The following is a 14723-nucleotide window of genomic DNA, read 5'->3' as shown; positions in this document are numbered from 1 at the left end:
CCTCTGGCTCGCACCTCTTTTTCTCTCTTTTATGTACTCTCTCTCTCTCTCTCCGTCTCTCTCTGTCTGTCTGTCTCTCCAGCTGGGCGGAAAGAAGCCCATGTTTATTTCTCCCTACTGTCTGTCATGGGCTTGTGCTTTGCCGGTGCTGTTGCCTAGCAACTAGCAGCAGAGACTCACAGACGGCGTTGGCGGCGGCTCGTCGTGTGTGTGTGTGTGTGTGTGTGTGTGTGTGTGTGTGTGTGTCTACATTGACATGGCAGGCTGAAGAGAGACAAGTGCTTGGTAGCCATCCCTCACTGCCAACGTGGCTGGCAGCCTTTGTGTGGCACCCGGTAGTGTCACACACACACACACACACACACACACACACACACACACACACACACACACACACACACACACACACACACACACACACACACACACACACACACACACACACACACACACACACACACACACACCTAGCGGTACTGCCCTTATGGAAACGCATGGGAATGATACACCAGGCGGCAAGGAATCATGTCAAGGACCCCCAAGGAATCTAATCTCATTTACCTGTAGTAGTCTACACCAAATCTATCTATCTACAAGCTCTTCTTATTAGTATATTGTGTTGTTGTGTTAGCACAGTCTCTGTGGAACATGTTCCACCAACATTTTGCTGCCAGCCCAGTACCTGTATGAATAAGTGACAAAAAAAAACCTTCTTGGTTTTTGATTGCTGCAGAATCAGACCGGTCACGGGGCTAAATCTGTCACCAAATCTATTGGCAATCGCTGCAGATAAGAGGCCATACCACAGGGCAACAGAAAGCTATGTGACCGTGACTGCTCACGACACCACAAAGCTGGCACAGGTTACAGTACTGATATGAGCAGTAGCTCAGAGTCGAAGCAAGAGAGACCCAATAGCAATATAACCAGACCAGTCACCACAGATAATGCCAAGAATAAAGTAAAAGCAGAGATAGAAGCTTAGGATGGGGGCTACAACAGTACAGATGCTGCTTTGCACTTGTGATCAATTTAGCATCCCAAAGGAGAATCTCGGTATGCCAGATGATGGAGCACCTCCGTGGCGGGGGGAGGATCAGGAAAGGTGGTTTCCCATTTCCACCGAAGTACAACAGCCACTCGTGTTTAAGAGCAAGCAAAGAAATGCAATACCGACCCACAAGCCCATACCCAATTTCACAAGAAGATGGAAGTCACTCCACTTAGACACGTTGGAGCACTATCTTCACTTCGGCAGTCTGGCAGGCTGTATACTACTCTGCACTTACAGGCCTCGTCACCCTGTCTGAGGATGACGTGAACGTGGCAGAGGTCCGCCAGGAGCTCAAACTAATCAAAATGATTACAACGCGCATATTTCCACCTTGAATTACTTAAATCAGGGGTTTTCAACAGGGGGTCCGGGTACCCCTAAGGGGTCCTCAGAGTTACCATAGGGGGTCCGCCAAAACTTTGTGTGAGAGGATTTTTTATTTTACCTTAACCACTTGAACCCTAGCCAAAAATAGCAGCTCACAACGCAAGCTCACAACGCCTTGCGCTGCGAGGCGTTGTGAGCTTGTAGATCGGCTATTTTTGGCAAAGAGGCATAGGTGTATAGGGGAAAAAAGAGCAGACCGCTTAAACAAAAAATGTTGAATCTGAAACACAATTTTATACGATACAGAGGGGGTCCTTGGCCTGAAAACGTTGAAATAATACATTTTTTACATTAAATAATACATTTACTGCAGTTTACTCGTAGTCTATGCTATTGCTATTACTATGGAATCATCTATTTCTTATTTTTTTGAGCCACCACCACCACCACCAGGGACCAACCAACTCTCACTACCTCTGCCCGTCTACAAGCCCCTTTATCCTGGGTATAGGAGTCAGCACGTCCGCCTAGAGCAGGTCCTATACTAACTGACATAGTGACAGCAAAGACCGGTCTACCCTAACCCCCAGACAATGTTGTTGTTTACTTTTTGTTTTGCAGACGCATGCTATTTTTGTATTGAATAATTTATATATTTCAAGATGTATCAAAACATAGGACATCTTGAATGTTTTATATACTTCTTTGACTGCAGTCCCCCAGGGGGTCTAAACACTTGACCCCGTCCTTTTTTCCACCTCCAAAAATAGCCGATCTACAAGCCTACAATGCGACACGTTGTGAGCTTAGATAGGCTATTTTTGCTGAATATTCTCCCCACAATAGGGATGTTAGGTTTCATTATGGTTAAGTCCATGCAAAAGTACCTTGCTCTAAGTGTTTTAGAGAATACATGGAAAGCAGTCATATTTGTCGCCCCCCCCCCCCCCCTCCCCCTCCCTTTCTTTTTTTTGCTGATCCTTAAAAATAATGCGATGCGTGACTCAAAACTGATGGGATCTGAGCTGTGAGTTTGGTGATACGTTGGCACCCCTCCTCTGCAGTGTTGCCATGTCTGCTTATTATAAGTGACTTTGGGCTTGTTTTTCTGTCACGTCGCTTGTAAATGTTGGTAGTTGCCGGTTGCGGTTCTTTTGGCTTGTTTCCTAATGTTGTTTAAACCAGTGGTTCGCAAACATTTTCATGTCAAGGACCCCCATTTCTTAAATGTATTTGTTCACAGACTCCCCCCACCCCATCTAAAAACGTATTGTGCCATGGACCCCTGTACCAGATTTGTGTTGTGAAAATATCTCAAAACATTCAAAATGTTACCTTTTTTAGGGGGATTTGTTTGAAAATAGCAGATCTACAAGCTCACAAGTTGTGAGCTTTTAGATCTGCTATTTTCAAATAGCCGATGCATATAGGTTTAAAGTGCTCATGTAGTCGCTTCTTTTGGGCTTGTTTTCATAGACCCAGTTGCTTATTTCTTTCACAAAATCTGGCAACACTGCTCCTCCTGAAAGAAACAATGGGGTGTGTGTGTGTGTGTGTGTGTGTGTGTGAATGATTTAGGTGTCCTCATTATCTTTCAGCTGCACATCTTATCTCTGATCAGCTCCCGCTCGCTTTGGAAGCAATCAGCAGCTTCATGCATACTTTGCATAGAGATGCTCGCTGCGGAAGAGAGAGACAGTTTTTATATAATATATATTCTAAGTGCAGAAACGAGCGTTTTGGGCCAGCCATTGCACGATTGGTCCCTGGGGACTGCGACAGTGTGCTGCACACAGCATCTGTCATACCATAATACTAGGATGGCACAAAATGGGAGTGTGTGTGGTATATACAGTGTCTGTGTGTGTGTGTGTGTGCGTGCGTGCGTACTGTATGTGTGTGTGTGCGTGCGTACTGTGTGTGTGTGTGTGTGCGCGAGAGTGACTGGCTTGGTCGATGAGTGGGAGGAGTTGTAAGTCTGAGAGTCAGTGTGTGTGTGTGTGTGTGTGTGTGTTTGTGTGTGTACTACTCGTGCACGCGGGCTTGTGTCTTTGTGTGAGTGCGTGTGTATGCTTGCTTGGCATGTCTGTGTGTTTGTGTTCATGACATAGACTATAGGTTTACGTGTGTCCGCTGTGTGCATGGGTTGGGGTTGTTTGGGTGGCTGATAAGCATGGCTATCAGCCTTTCCCCCCCAAAAAAATCCCTTCCTCTATTGAAGCCCCATCATCAAGCACCAGTGGCCTGGGCATGTGCAGACACGTTCCAAGAAGCCGCTGCGGCCTGCTCAACACTGCCCCCCCTTGTCCAAACAATCTGACGTTAATCCAAGAATAACATATGTATGTATCTTTTCATAGAATTTGTTTCGTTTAACTTTTTTTACTCCTTTGTTATATATGTTATATAATGGAGGGAGAAGAGAGGTGTGTGTGTGTGTGTGAGAGAGAGAGAGAGAGAGAGAGAGAGACCAAACAATGAACAGAATTCTGGACCTGAAACCACAGCATATGGAGAGAACACTGCCTTTTTTTTCTCCTCCTCCGATCTGCCTGATTGAGTTTTGTCTGTCTGACGTTATTATCCTTTTACATAACGCGATTAAGTGAGACAAAACGGGCCCGCCGCCGGCAATATATGTAAGGAAATGGCTGGTTTGCTCCGACACACACACACACACACACAGTCACAGACAGAGTGGGGTGGAATGAACCCGGGCACGACATCGAGGGACCGCAGTGTGCGCTGCTAGCCTCGGATGACCCTCCTGTCAGCGCCGAGTCGTCACGCGCCCGCTCTCTGAACCCACAACAACCCCCCCCCCCCCCTCCTCCCCCGCCGGTGTAGGACACGACATTTGTCTGCCTTATGTCTCTTCGGCTTATCTAATCATCTGTTTTAGAAAAACTACCCCCGGGGGGGAAATGGACAGCATTTATTACAGTACTGTATATCAAATAAGTACATTAAAAGATGATGGTTCAGCACTAACCGTCGCCGAAAATAGCCGACCTACAAGCTCACAATGCGTCGCATCCGCCAATTCAGCGGCGAGGGTATGAATCAGGCTTTTACGTCTCCCTGCCTGTCAGGGAAGGGGATGATGTCACACGCTGTCCTCGTAATACCTCATTGTCCACCGGATGACCTCATTCCCCATCACTCTTCCTCGGGACCCTTCTTCTTCACGCCAACTCGTTCCCCTCCCGCCCCCCCCCCCCCCCCATCCCGCTCGTCTCATTTTACCCATAATGCCCTCTGCCCATTTAGTTATTTAGCTAATGGGCTGCCTTAACACTGTGTGCTCTGCCGTCATGAATCATGCCTCGTGCCTCTTTTCACAAGCTCCCTTCTTTCTTTTTTGTTGCACTCATCCGTCTGCCGGTTTGCCTGAGCGGAGACCGACCGCCCACCCACCCGGACGGGCCTGGCTGGCTGCCGCGCAGTGCCGCCGGCATTAAGTCTCGCATCGGTTGGACGGCGAGCGTGTAAAGGAGGCATTTTACTCTGGACGACCCCTCGCCGCTGATGATTCTCCCCTGCTTGATTTCTCCAAGCCCCCCACCACCACCACCACCACATACCATCTATCTCAATTGGGACCTGTCACTGGATTTAATGGTCTCTGTAAAAGTCGTCACGACTTAGGCCAAAGCATCTCGTGTGTGTGTGTGTGTGTGTGTGTGTGTGTGTGTGTGTGTGCGCGCCAGCGTTTGTATGTGCGAGCGTTTGTATGTGCGTACATACTACTGGTTCAATGAGGACACTGTGTGTCACCCATTAATTGAATGAGTTGTGGCTTGAATGTCAGATTGATTTATGTGGCATTGGAGGGCGGAGTTATTTTGGACCCGCCGTGAAGTAGCTCTGAACTTACCTGATTAGTAAATAGAGTGGGATTAATGCTTGAGCCAATTGTTTTTTTGGCCTTTTCTGTCCAGAGTCACAGGGGTTAGCGTTATGTTTCCCTCAGCCCTACGTTTCCCCGGGGTTGGGTTAACAAAGGGCTAAGGGATCATAGACGTGCGCCAACTAAGTCCTGGCTGTGGACCTGTGTCTACATCTAGCGCTCTGATTTTGACATTGAATAGAAATGTTGTATACTCAAGTTAACTGAACTTCTGAACAACGCAACAAACACGTGAGCTTTGCGGTTTGTCCTGTTCGGTGCATGCAACTCCATAGGCTCAGATCTGGCTTGTGTCATCCCCTCTTTACAGACCTTTATCTCTCTCTCTCTCTGTGCTATCCCAATAAACCTTAACCCATTAAGACCTGAGGCCGATCGATTCTACAAATGTCTTCTAAATCCTAACCGTTTTCTGAAAAAAACGTATGTGGCTATATCAGTGGTTCTCAAACTTTCATGTCAAGGACCCCCCAAATTATATGTATTTGGCTGCCGAGATTTTTGTTAAAAATGTTCACTTTAAAAAATATATATTATTCAAAGATTTGCACAAATGTTCACGATTTTTCAAAAATAGCAGATCTACAAGCTCATAGCGCGGCACGAAGTGACGCGCTATGAGCTTGTATATCTGCTATTTTTGAATAGCCAATGTATAAAATATGGCTAAAAACTAAAATGACACAGATGCTTTCCCGGTTTCAATTGGTGAACTGCCCTAAAGAAAATATTTAAAAAAACAAAAACGTAACACTTTTCTGCTTTCCTCTGTCACTGTCCCTCAGGTCAGAAGACTTGCCTCCACATCCACGGTGTGTTCCCCTACATCTACGTGCCGTACGATGGCTACAACCAGGAGCCGGAGCGCCACCTGCGCCAGGTGGCCTTCAGCATCGACAGGGCCCTCAACGTGGCCATGGGGAACCCGGCGTCCAGCGTCCAGCACGTCTTCAAGGTGGTGCTGGTCTCAGGCATGTAAGTACCCCACCCACCTGACCCCCCCCCCCGTTAAAACCTGCGTCCCTATTTTGGGCATTTCGTTATAGGCGAAAATTGTCCAAAATAGCATATTGAAGAGCTCACAACTCGTTGCGCGTGAGCTTGTAGTTGGCCTTTTTTTTGTGCTATTTTAGAAAATGTAAAAACATGTTTTTTTGGGGGGGGGGATCTTGGATTTACCTTTGTGTGTTTAGTTGATAAAACCTTTACAATTATAAAAGCTACGTAAATGTACTCTGCTCTCATGCCAGCAGACTGGAGTAGATCCTGAAATCCTATGTTTTGAATGGAGAATCGTTTTGAAACGAAAAAAATATACTTTTTTGAATCGGAAAAAAATCGTTTCTGAATCGAGAATCGTTTGTTTTGAAAAAAATCGGAAAAAAGCGGAATCGTGACTCCAAGAATCGGAATCGAATCGTGAGATAGCAGAATATTCACAGCCCTAATTGTGATGGTCTGATTTTGTCCATATTGCCCAGCCCTAGTGTGTTCTACATGTGTCAAGAGACAAGAGCTGCAAAGATGGGGAATGGCGATCAATAAAAGTGTAGAGTGAAGTGACTACAGAAGAACTATGTGGCGACGTGATGTTTTCTGCTTCTAATTTGTGTGTTGTGTACTGTACCTCTTGTCCCTGTCCTTCATTCAGGCCTTTCTATGGTTACCACGCCAAAGAGAAGCAGTTCATGAAGATCTATCTGTTCAACCCTCAGATGGTGAAAAGGTGAGCTTCTGCTATGGATCGATGTGCTTGCATGCAGTGAGAAACCTTGTCCTCCGGAACACTATTGTTTTGATGGCCGCCAGTCCCTCCAGCTCACTAAACAGAAATCGATTGCCACGTATTCTATTGTACTGATTATTTGTGTGTGTGTGTGTGTGTGTGCGCCTGATAGCACAGACAGACAGTTTGTTGTTTATTTGTCGGAGATATCAGTTGGAGCAGCAGTGTGAGGCTGAATTGATACTGGGAGAAAAGCAAGGGACAGAGGTCGAAAGAAAGAAAGGCTTTGCATAAAGGAACAGTGTGAGAGAGATAGAATGGGGAGGGGGTGCAGGAAGAAAAGGATGCGTAGTGAAAGATGGAGCAACAGAGAGAAACTGGCAAGGTGTGTTAGGGAGGGATACTGACAGAGGGTGAAATCAACAAAGAAGAAAGTGAGACAGCGAGATGGACAGATTAAGGCTGAAAATGATGGGAACAGTACGTGAGAGGGAGGGTGGGAGGGAGAGGTGCGACTCATGCGAGAGACATGAGGGTAAAAGGAAAGGAGAATTACCAGGACCATTAAGGTTCGCTAAATTGGGGATGTCTGGTGGCTCATCCAAAGTTAGAGCCACAGTCCGTACAGTACTGCTCCTGCTGAGCTCGAGGAAGGGGTTTGAATCAGACCACCGTCCTGTCTCTCCTCTCTCTGCCCTTGGTTTCCCGTTCCTGTACACTGACCTATCTGAAATAAAGCAGAAAATGCCAACAAAAATATAAAAAATAAATAAAAAAAATGCTGAAGTGAACAGTTACGTCTATATCAATCTTTCTTTGCCATCAGTAGTTGTAGCGTTCTGAGTAGCACAGAAGAGGAATGGATTTTTGAAGTGAGGTGTTCACTGGAGAACGGGCCATACATTCAAAAGAGGTGAAAAGGGCAATCCAAGGCTCTTAACTGTTGAGGAAAACCGCTTTATGATTGTCACCTGAATGTCATTTTTGTCATCCCGTCTTAAAACACATGGCAATCTTTTTAAAGCCATTCCAGCTGTCTCTCACGGGTATGAATCGGGCTTAATAACCGAGCTCTTTGGTTTGTTCCCAGGGTGTGTGAGCTGCTGCAGAGTGGAGCGGTGATGAACAAGAGCTACCAGCCCCACGAAGGGCACATCCCCTACCTGCTGCAGCTCTTCATCGACTACAACCTCTACGGCATGAACCTCATCAACCTGGGTGCCATCAAGTTTCGCAAGAGCCACCGCAAAGGTAAGGAAGGAGTGGATAGAGACCTGACAGGCTGACTTCACCACTCAGAAGTAGGGGTTGAACAGTTGATTATGTAAAATCATTGATTTTAATACTTTTTTCTTTCTTTTTTAAATGCAGTAAGCTAAAAAGACAAACTTACAAGCTCACAACACGCAGAGCTTGTCGATTTTGGCAATTTTGGCAATTTTTGTGCTACACGACGAACTAATCAATTTAAGTCGATTATAAAGAAATCTGTTCACATTTTTTTCATGTTGATTCATTGATGGTTTGGCCCAAGTTGGCGGTGCACTGTAGTGGTTACGGGTGTGTTACGGCCCCATTTTCACACTCCCCGAGTTAAATGAACATGCCGTATTTTGCTGTGTATAAAAGCAGCGAATGGTCTGTTTGTGCTGTGTTTCACTGGGGGCTCTGGTTGCCGGCTAGCATGGGCAATGTTGGCCTCCCTCGGCCCTCCTCCTCCGCAGTCCATTGTCCCGTCCTCTTGTCTGTGTTCTCTGTGTTGGATTGGATCAATTCCCTTTCTCACAACCTCATCACACCTTGGCCTTGCAACGCCTCTGTCTTTAGAAAGCATTCTTCCGATCTGTTCTCTTTCTTCCCTTTCTCACTTCTCCGTGTTCGTCCATCTCTCGCTATTACTCTCTTGGTCAAACGCTTTCTCTCCCTTCCTCCCGGTCTTTCTGCCTTATGCCACAATATCCATACCTTCCTCTCTCTCATCCATGACCTGAAGTCCTTAGCTTACACCCCTGATTTATGACGGCTATTATATGTAGTTAACCACTTAAAGTAGCTTATGTACTTCATCGTACTATGAATATAGTGAAAATAGCCAATCTGCAAGTTCACAACACTTTGCAATGCATGATCTGTTGTGAGCTTGTAGATTTGCTATTCTTGCTATTTTTGAAAAAAAAAAATAGTTTTGCTCAATTTCTTTTTCCAGTTTTGCTCAATAGTGTTGCTCAATAAATCAGAAGTCAATTACAAATAAATGTAAAAAAAACATTAAATGACTGATAACCATCCACCGAAAGACCTAGGTGTGGAAAAAGTAGTGAAGAGCGAGCGAGAAGCTGCAGAAGCTATAGTGTTGGTAACAAGACACTCTGCAGCTTTCCCCTCGTGTTCTACTGAACCTCTGCAGCTCTCTTGAGGGAACAGAACGTACCAGCACTGATATAGAACAGAGCCATGTCGAGTTCTGTGCAACAGTACCGACTCACAGTTCTTGTTCAACTCCCATTGGTCTATGCTAGGGAACGGAGCTCTAGCTACTGCACACACATTTCTGTGGGTGCATGAAGACAGAAGCATTAGCATAAAATATATGGGCTGCATGTTGTCCTCTGGGAGGTTTTAGCTCTCCTTAGCAATGCAACTAGCGTATAGATTCTAGAAGATTAAAGACGGTTTATTTGTCACGTACTCGCACACGTACAAGCAGCGAAAAATGTAATATTGTATTAAAGATGAGAAGTAGAAAGACGGCTAAGCGAAAAAACTGTAGCAGTACTGGGGGAGTGCAGAATATGGGGGCTGAATAATTTAATAGCCGGATAGATACATGAAAGATTTTTTTTTCTTCTAAATGTATAATGTGCAGTACTGATCACTTACTGAAGTCTGTTGAAAAAACAATCTATGATCACTGCCCTTTTGTTAACAGGGACTGATTAGATAAGATCATTCAACCACATGAACCGTGTGCCCCTATTCCGGGGCAAACACTTGGCGAAAATAGCCGATCTTCAAGCTTAAAAATCTGTTTGTAGATCGGAGAGATTTTGTGTAGAGGGAATAAAGGAAGGGGCAAAGTGCGGACCCCTGGGGGGGGACCCCGGTCAATGAAATGTATATATGGTTTATGTGGTTAATTGAATTGTCTGTTGCGCGACAGTTGGATGCTACACAGTTCTTGAGTGTTGAGGATGCGTCTACAATACATGAAAGGAGAGTTTATGACCAGAGTGCAGGGGAACTGCTCAAGGAAGGAAGGCGAAGGAAAACCTGGGTTTAACCGGTTACCTTCATCAGAGGCAGTGAACCCACAATCCCATCACCAGGGCCTCTCTCTCTCTCTCTGTAGGAGAGCTTTAACTTGAGATTTGGGCTGAGATTGACCTCCCCCTGCAAAGGGATCTCGCCTGCCTCCCAACCCGCGGCGGAAATACCCTTGGGTAGCCAGCTCTGTTTGATCATGGCATGCCATTGTAATCCTGGACACGTACCTCCGCTTATTATGCCTGATTGGGGCCTCTTGCCTATCCCAGGGTTTTTTAACACGCACCCGATGACACGCGTGAATAAGTGCTCTCATTTTCACACACACACACACACACACACACACACACACACACACACACACACACACACACACACACACACACACACACACACACACACACACACACACACACACACACACACACACACACACACTCTTGCACGCGCGCTCTCTTTTTTCTCACACATGCATACACACCCACATGCACTCTCAAGGAACTGTCCAATCCAGCAGGACACAGCATAATGTTTCAAGGTGTTAATGAATTGAGAGAATCGAGACAGGAAATCCCCTTCCGTTTTTTTAGGGAAGTTTAATAACGTTCTTCAGAATCCTCATGCCTGACTGACTCTCCCCCAACAAAGGAAACATTCTTATGTTTGATCCACTACCGGCCTGATGCCATCAATGGAAAGAGTTAACCCATTAAGACCTGGAACGCATCTGTGTCACTTTTTCATTTGAGTGACATTATTTTACACTTTTGCTATTCAAAAATAGCAGATATACAAGCTCATAGAGCGGCACCGAGTGCCACGCTACGAGCTTGTAGATCTGCTATTTTTGAAAAGCATTACAAAAAAAACATTTTAAACTCTATTCTTTGCTGGGGGTCCCTGGAGGCTGGAACAAAACATTTTGAGATGGGGTCGGCGGCCAAATACATATCATTTTTGGGGTCCTTGACATGAAAAAGTTTGAGCACCACTGATATAGAAACATACGTTTTTTCAGAATACTGTTGGGATTTAGAAGACATTCGTAGAATCGGCTTCAGGTCTTAATGGGTTAAATCCCATGCCCCCCCCCTCAAACACCAAAGAGAACAAAACTGCCCTGTTGTATGTACATCTGGTCATGCCCCCCCCTCCATCCCACTTGAGGCTCAATCTCAAACCTCTAAAGCAGGTTTGTAATCGAGGATCAGGTGCAGGAATGACAAAAGAGCACTGAGATGGTAGAAAAAAAGAAAGGCTTAGCTGAGATGAATAGATGGCCTGGAAGTCTTTTTTTATGAAGGTGGTTATGTTGTATCCCTTCCAAATTCTGCATGTTGAAATATGTGACAAGCATTGGCCTCACGTGAATGTGTAACAGTGTTCCGCCATTGCAATATGTGTGAATGGGTGAATGTGAAGCACATAGTAAAGCACATTTGGAGTGGGCAGAAAGATTAGAAATAGCGCTATATAAATGTAGTCCATTTCCCATTTCTGTCTCTGTGCTGAGTGATGGTGTCGGACTCGGTGATGCCCTTCGCTGAATCCGCAGGTACCACGGCTGGTCCTGGATCAAATCGTATTCTTATCTAGAGCTCACTCTACCGTGTGTGCCTTCCCTGCACTGTCCTGCTATCAGCTTTCCCACGCTTTGTCTCCTACAAGCCAAGCCATGTTTCTCACTTAGAAACATGTTAATAATGGGCAATTTACACAAACAAATCATTGGTTTTATTTGACATGTTAGATAAATGTGATTATTATTATTACTATTTACTATATACTGTATATATATTTGTTAAGGCACTTATTGTTTTATTTAGACTGGAAAGTGTTAAGAGACATGAAGCTGAGGGTTGAGAGGGGGAAATACGTGCAACACTACGTGTTGGAACTGAACCGAAGACGTTACAACCATATGGTCGGAGCTAGGGGTGTGCCGATACACTACAGTAATTTAATGAAACGATACGATATTGGGCTCACGACATCGATACGATACGATATACGGCACTTTTTTATTATGAAAATATATGGGGGGAGGGGAAGCTTATGAAAATATATGTGGGGGAAAAAAAGCAAATGCAAACAAACACTCACTCCCCCCCCCCCCTCAAAACGATACATATCGTCACGAAAACGTATCGCGATATATCGCGGGACGATATATCGGCACACCCCTAGTCGGAGCACCATCATTCAATCCCAACTCCTGTGTATTTTTGTGTACGTCACTGTAAAAGCACATCAAGTGTGTTAATAGACGATGTCTATATAATGTGTGAACTGTGTTGTTCCAGATGGCACGATGGCCTCGTCACAGGACCACCGCCTGGCTTCTGGCGGTCGTCCCGCCAGCAGCCTCTGGAAGAGCCCCTGCACCTCCAACATCAACGACAGCAGCCTGGGAGGCACATTTGTTCGCTGGGACGAGGACGCCATACCCTGGTGAGTCCCACCTGCTCATCCACCTCCTCTCATGTAGCCTGTGTGCTACCTGTTGCTACTGGCACAGCTGTTCTTTTTGCTGGGAGGGAACCCCCACCTGTGTGAGGGAAAGTTAAGGAGCATGTCATCACCTCCTTTACTGTAGATTAATGGCATTGGAGGAAAAGGAAGGAAACAATGTTTTCTTCAAGAATGTTTTTATTGTGATGTTTTTTTTTACTTGGAAATATGACGTAGGCTATTATTTTAAGAAGATGACCTACTGTGGGTTGTAGGACATTGTGTATATGATATTCTATATACATTTACTGTATACATTTATATATTCTATTGCATTGTATTGTATTATTCCAAATCTATAAAAGAAAAGTTACTTTATTTTAATGATCTTTTTCTTATCGCTATGCTTTGAAAAGATAAGAGCAGGCAGGACGTATTAGCTGGGCTTTGGCCCTCTTTATCTTCTCTCAGCACGCTGCACTTACATTTGATTTGTGTGTTTGTGTCTGCCTTGCTTCGCTGAGTTTTGATAACTCAACCATGCTTTTCTTTATGACCCCGCTCCCCTCCAGTTCTCTCGTGTTGGAAGAAGTGGAGAAGCAGAGCACCTGTGAGCTGGAGGCTGACGCCGTGGCTGCAGACATCCTCAACCGTCTGGAAATTGAGAGTAAGCAGCATAACAAGCCCTGGGCCGCGAATACTTTCACAGGCTTCTGACTGGCTGGCTCTGGCAAGCCCAGAGGAGGCAGAGATAGAGTACGAAAGTTAGTGTGAGAGATGGAAAGACTGTCAGCTTGGGCGGTGGTAGGTTTGAGAGGTTGGAGAAACAATGCTTGTGACCCAAAATCCCTCAACCGTGTTTAGGAAAGAGATGGAGAACAGCCCCCGCTGAGTTGCCGTTGAGCCAGTAAGCTCCCAAAGTGCGAGTCCATGGAAGAATGGGCACGCGAAGCAGGATGTTGCTGCAAAAAATGGAATCCACGCTCACTCAACTTTTCCCCAAATAAAACATAATAATTGGAACTGTATGTACAGTATGTGTGCACTCGAAGCTCTCTATGTTTAACCCATTAAGACCTGAGGCGACTCTAAAAATGTTTTCTAAATCCAAAACAGTTTTTTGAAGAAAAAAAAAATATTTTAGTTTTCTAAAATAGCGCTATGAGCTTGTATATCTGCTATTTTTGAATAGCCAAAGAAATCTTAAAATGACACAACATGCGTTCCCGGTCTTAATGGGTTATGAAGTCAACAAAACACGAAGCGAGAGCTTTTTTTTTTATATGCAGGCAGTTGCTGCAAAACGGCATCTGTGTACATTTCACCCCCTCCGCACAAACACACCCTGAGCTACGATCCCTTTCACAGGCCCTAACAAGAGTTGTGACTTGGGCCCTAACAAGAGTTGTGAGAGCAGACGCTCTTATCCAGAGTGATTTTACATGTGCGAGATCAGAGTAAGACAACAAACAACAAACAACACTAGTCGACAAACAACAATGTAAATAGTCACAAAGGTAGAGTGACAAGAGAACAATGTAGTTCTTCAGAGCAACTAGGATAGGATAGAAAAAAGAAAAAAAAAACGTGAACAAGTATATGTATTACAGTATATCTCTCTCGCTTTCACTCTCCCTGTCTCTCAGCATCTCTCTCTCTCTCTGCACATCAGATCAGTTACCTACTCAAAGCAAACACGGTTCACTCGCTCTGTACCTAACAACACCTCCTGTCAGGGGAGAAGCAGATCCAAGAGAGGTGAACCAGAAAGGGGAAAGGAGTCCCATGGCTCTTGCTTTAACTATTTTTTACCATCCTAAGCCACCCCGAAATTAATTTGGACCGTCCCAAAAATGTAAATCTTTGTTTTCATACATTATATCACTGACAAATAGGGTTGTCCGATATTGGCTTTTTTACCGATAACCGATATACCGATATTGTCCAACTCTTAATTACCGATATCAACCGATACCGATATATGCGGGGAT

General features: G+C 45.1%; 1 protein-coding gene across 1 annotated transcript in view; it reads left to right on the top strand.

The window, feature by feature from the left end:
• Window positions 1–14723, top strand: part of rev3l (REV3 like, DNA directed polymerase zeta catalytic subunit) — a 96150-nt gene that overhangs the window by 34005 nt on the left and 47422 nt on the right. The window contains exons 2-6 of the mRNA XM_084083076.1: window positions 6077–6266; window positions 6943–7017; window positions 8108–8268; window positions 12585–12732; window positions 13305–13399. Coding sequence (XP_083939202.1) covers window positions 6077–6266; window positions 6943–7017; window positions 8108–8268; window positions 12585–12732; window positions 13305–13399 — 669 coding nt within the window. The remainder of the gene's footprint in view (window positions 1–6076; window positions 6267–6942; window positions 7018–8107; window positions 8269–12584; window positions 12733–13304; window positions 13400–14723) is intronic.

The sequence above is a fragment of the Gymnoscopelus microlampas genome (genome assembly GCF_963454915.1).
Source record: "Gymnoscopelus microlampas genome assembly, chromosome: 16".
Taxonomy (NCBI): Eukaryota; Metazoa; Chordata; class Actinopteri; order Myctophiformes; family Myctophidae; genus Gymnoscopelus; species Gymnoscopelus microlampas.
This window is presented reverse-complemented; position numbering and strand designations above follow the sequence as displayed.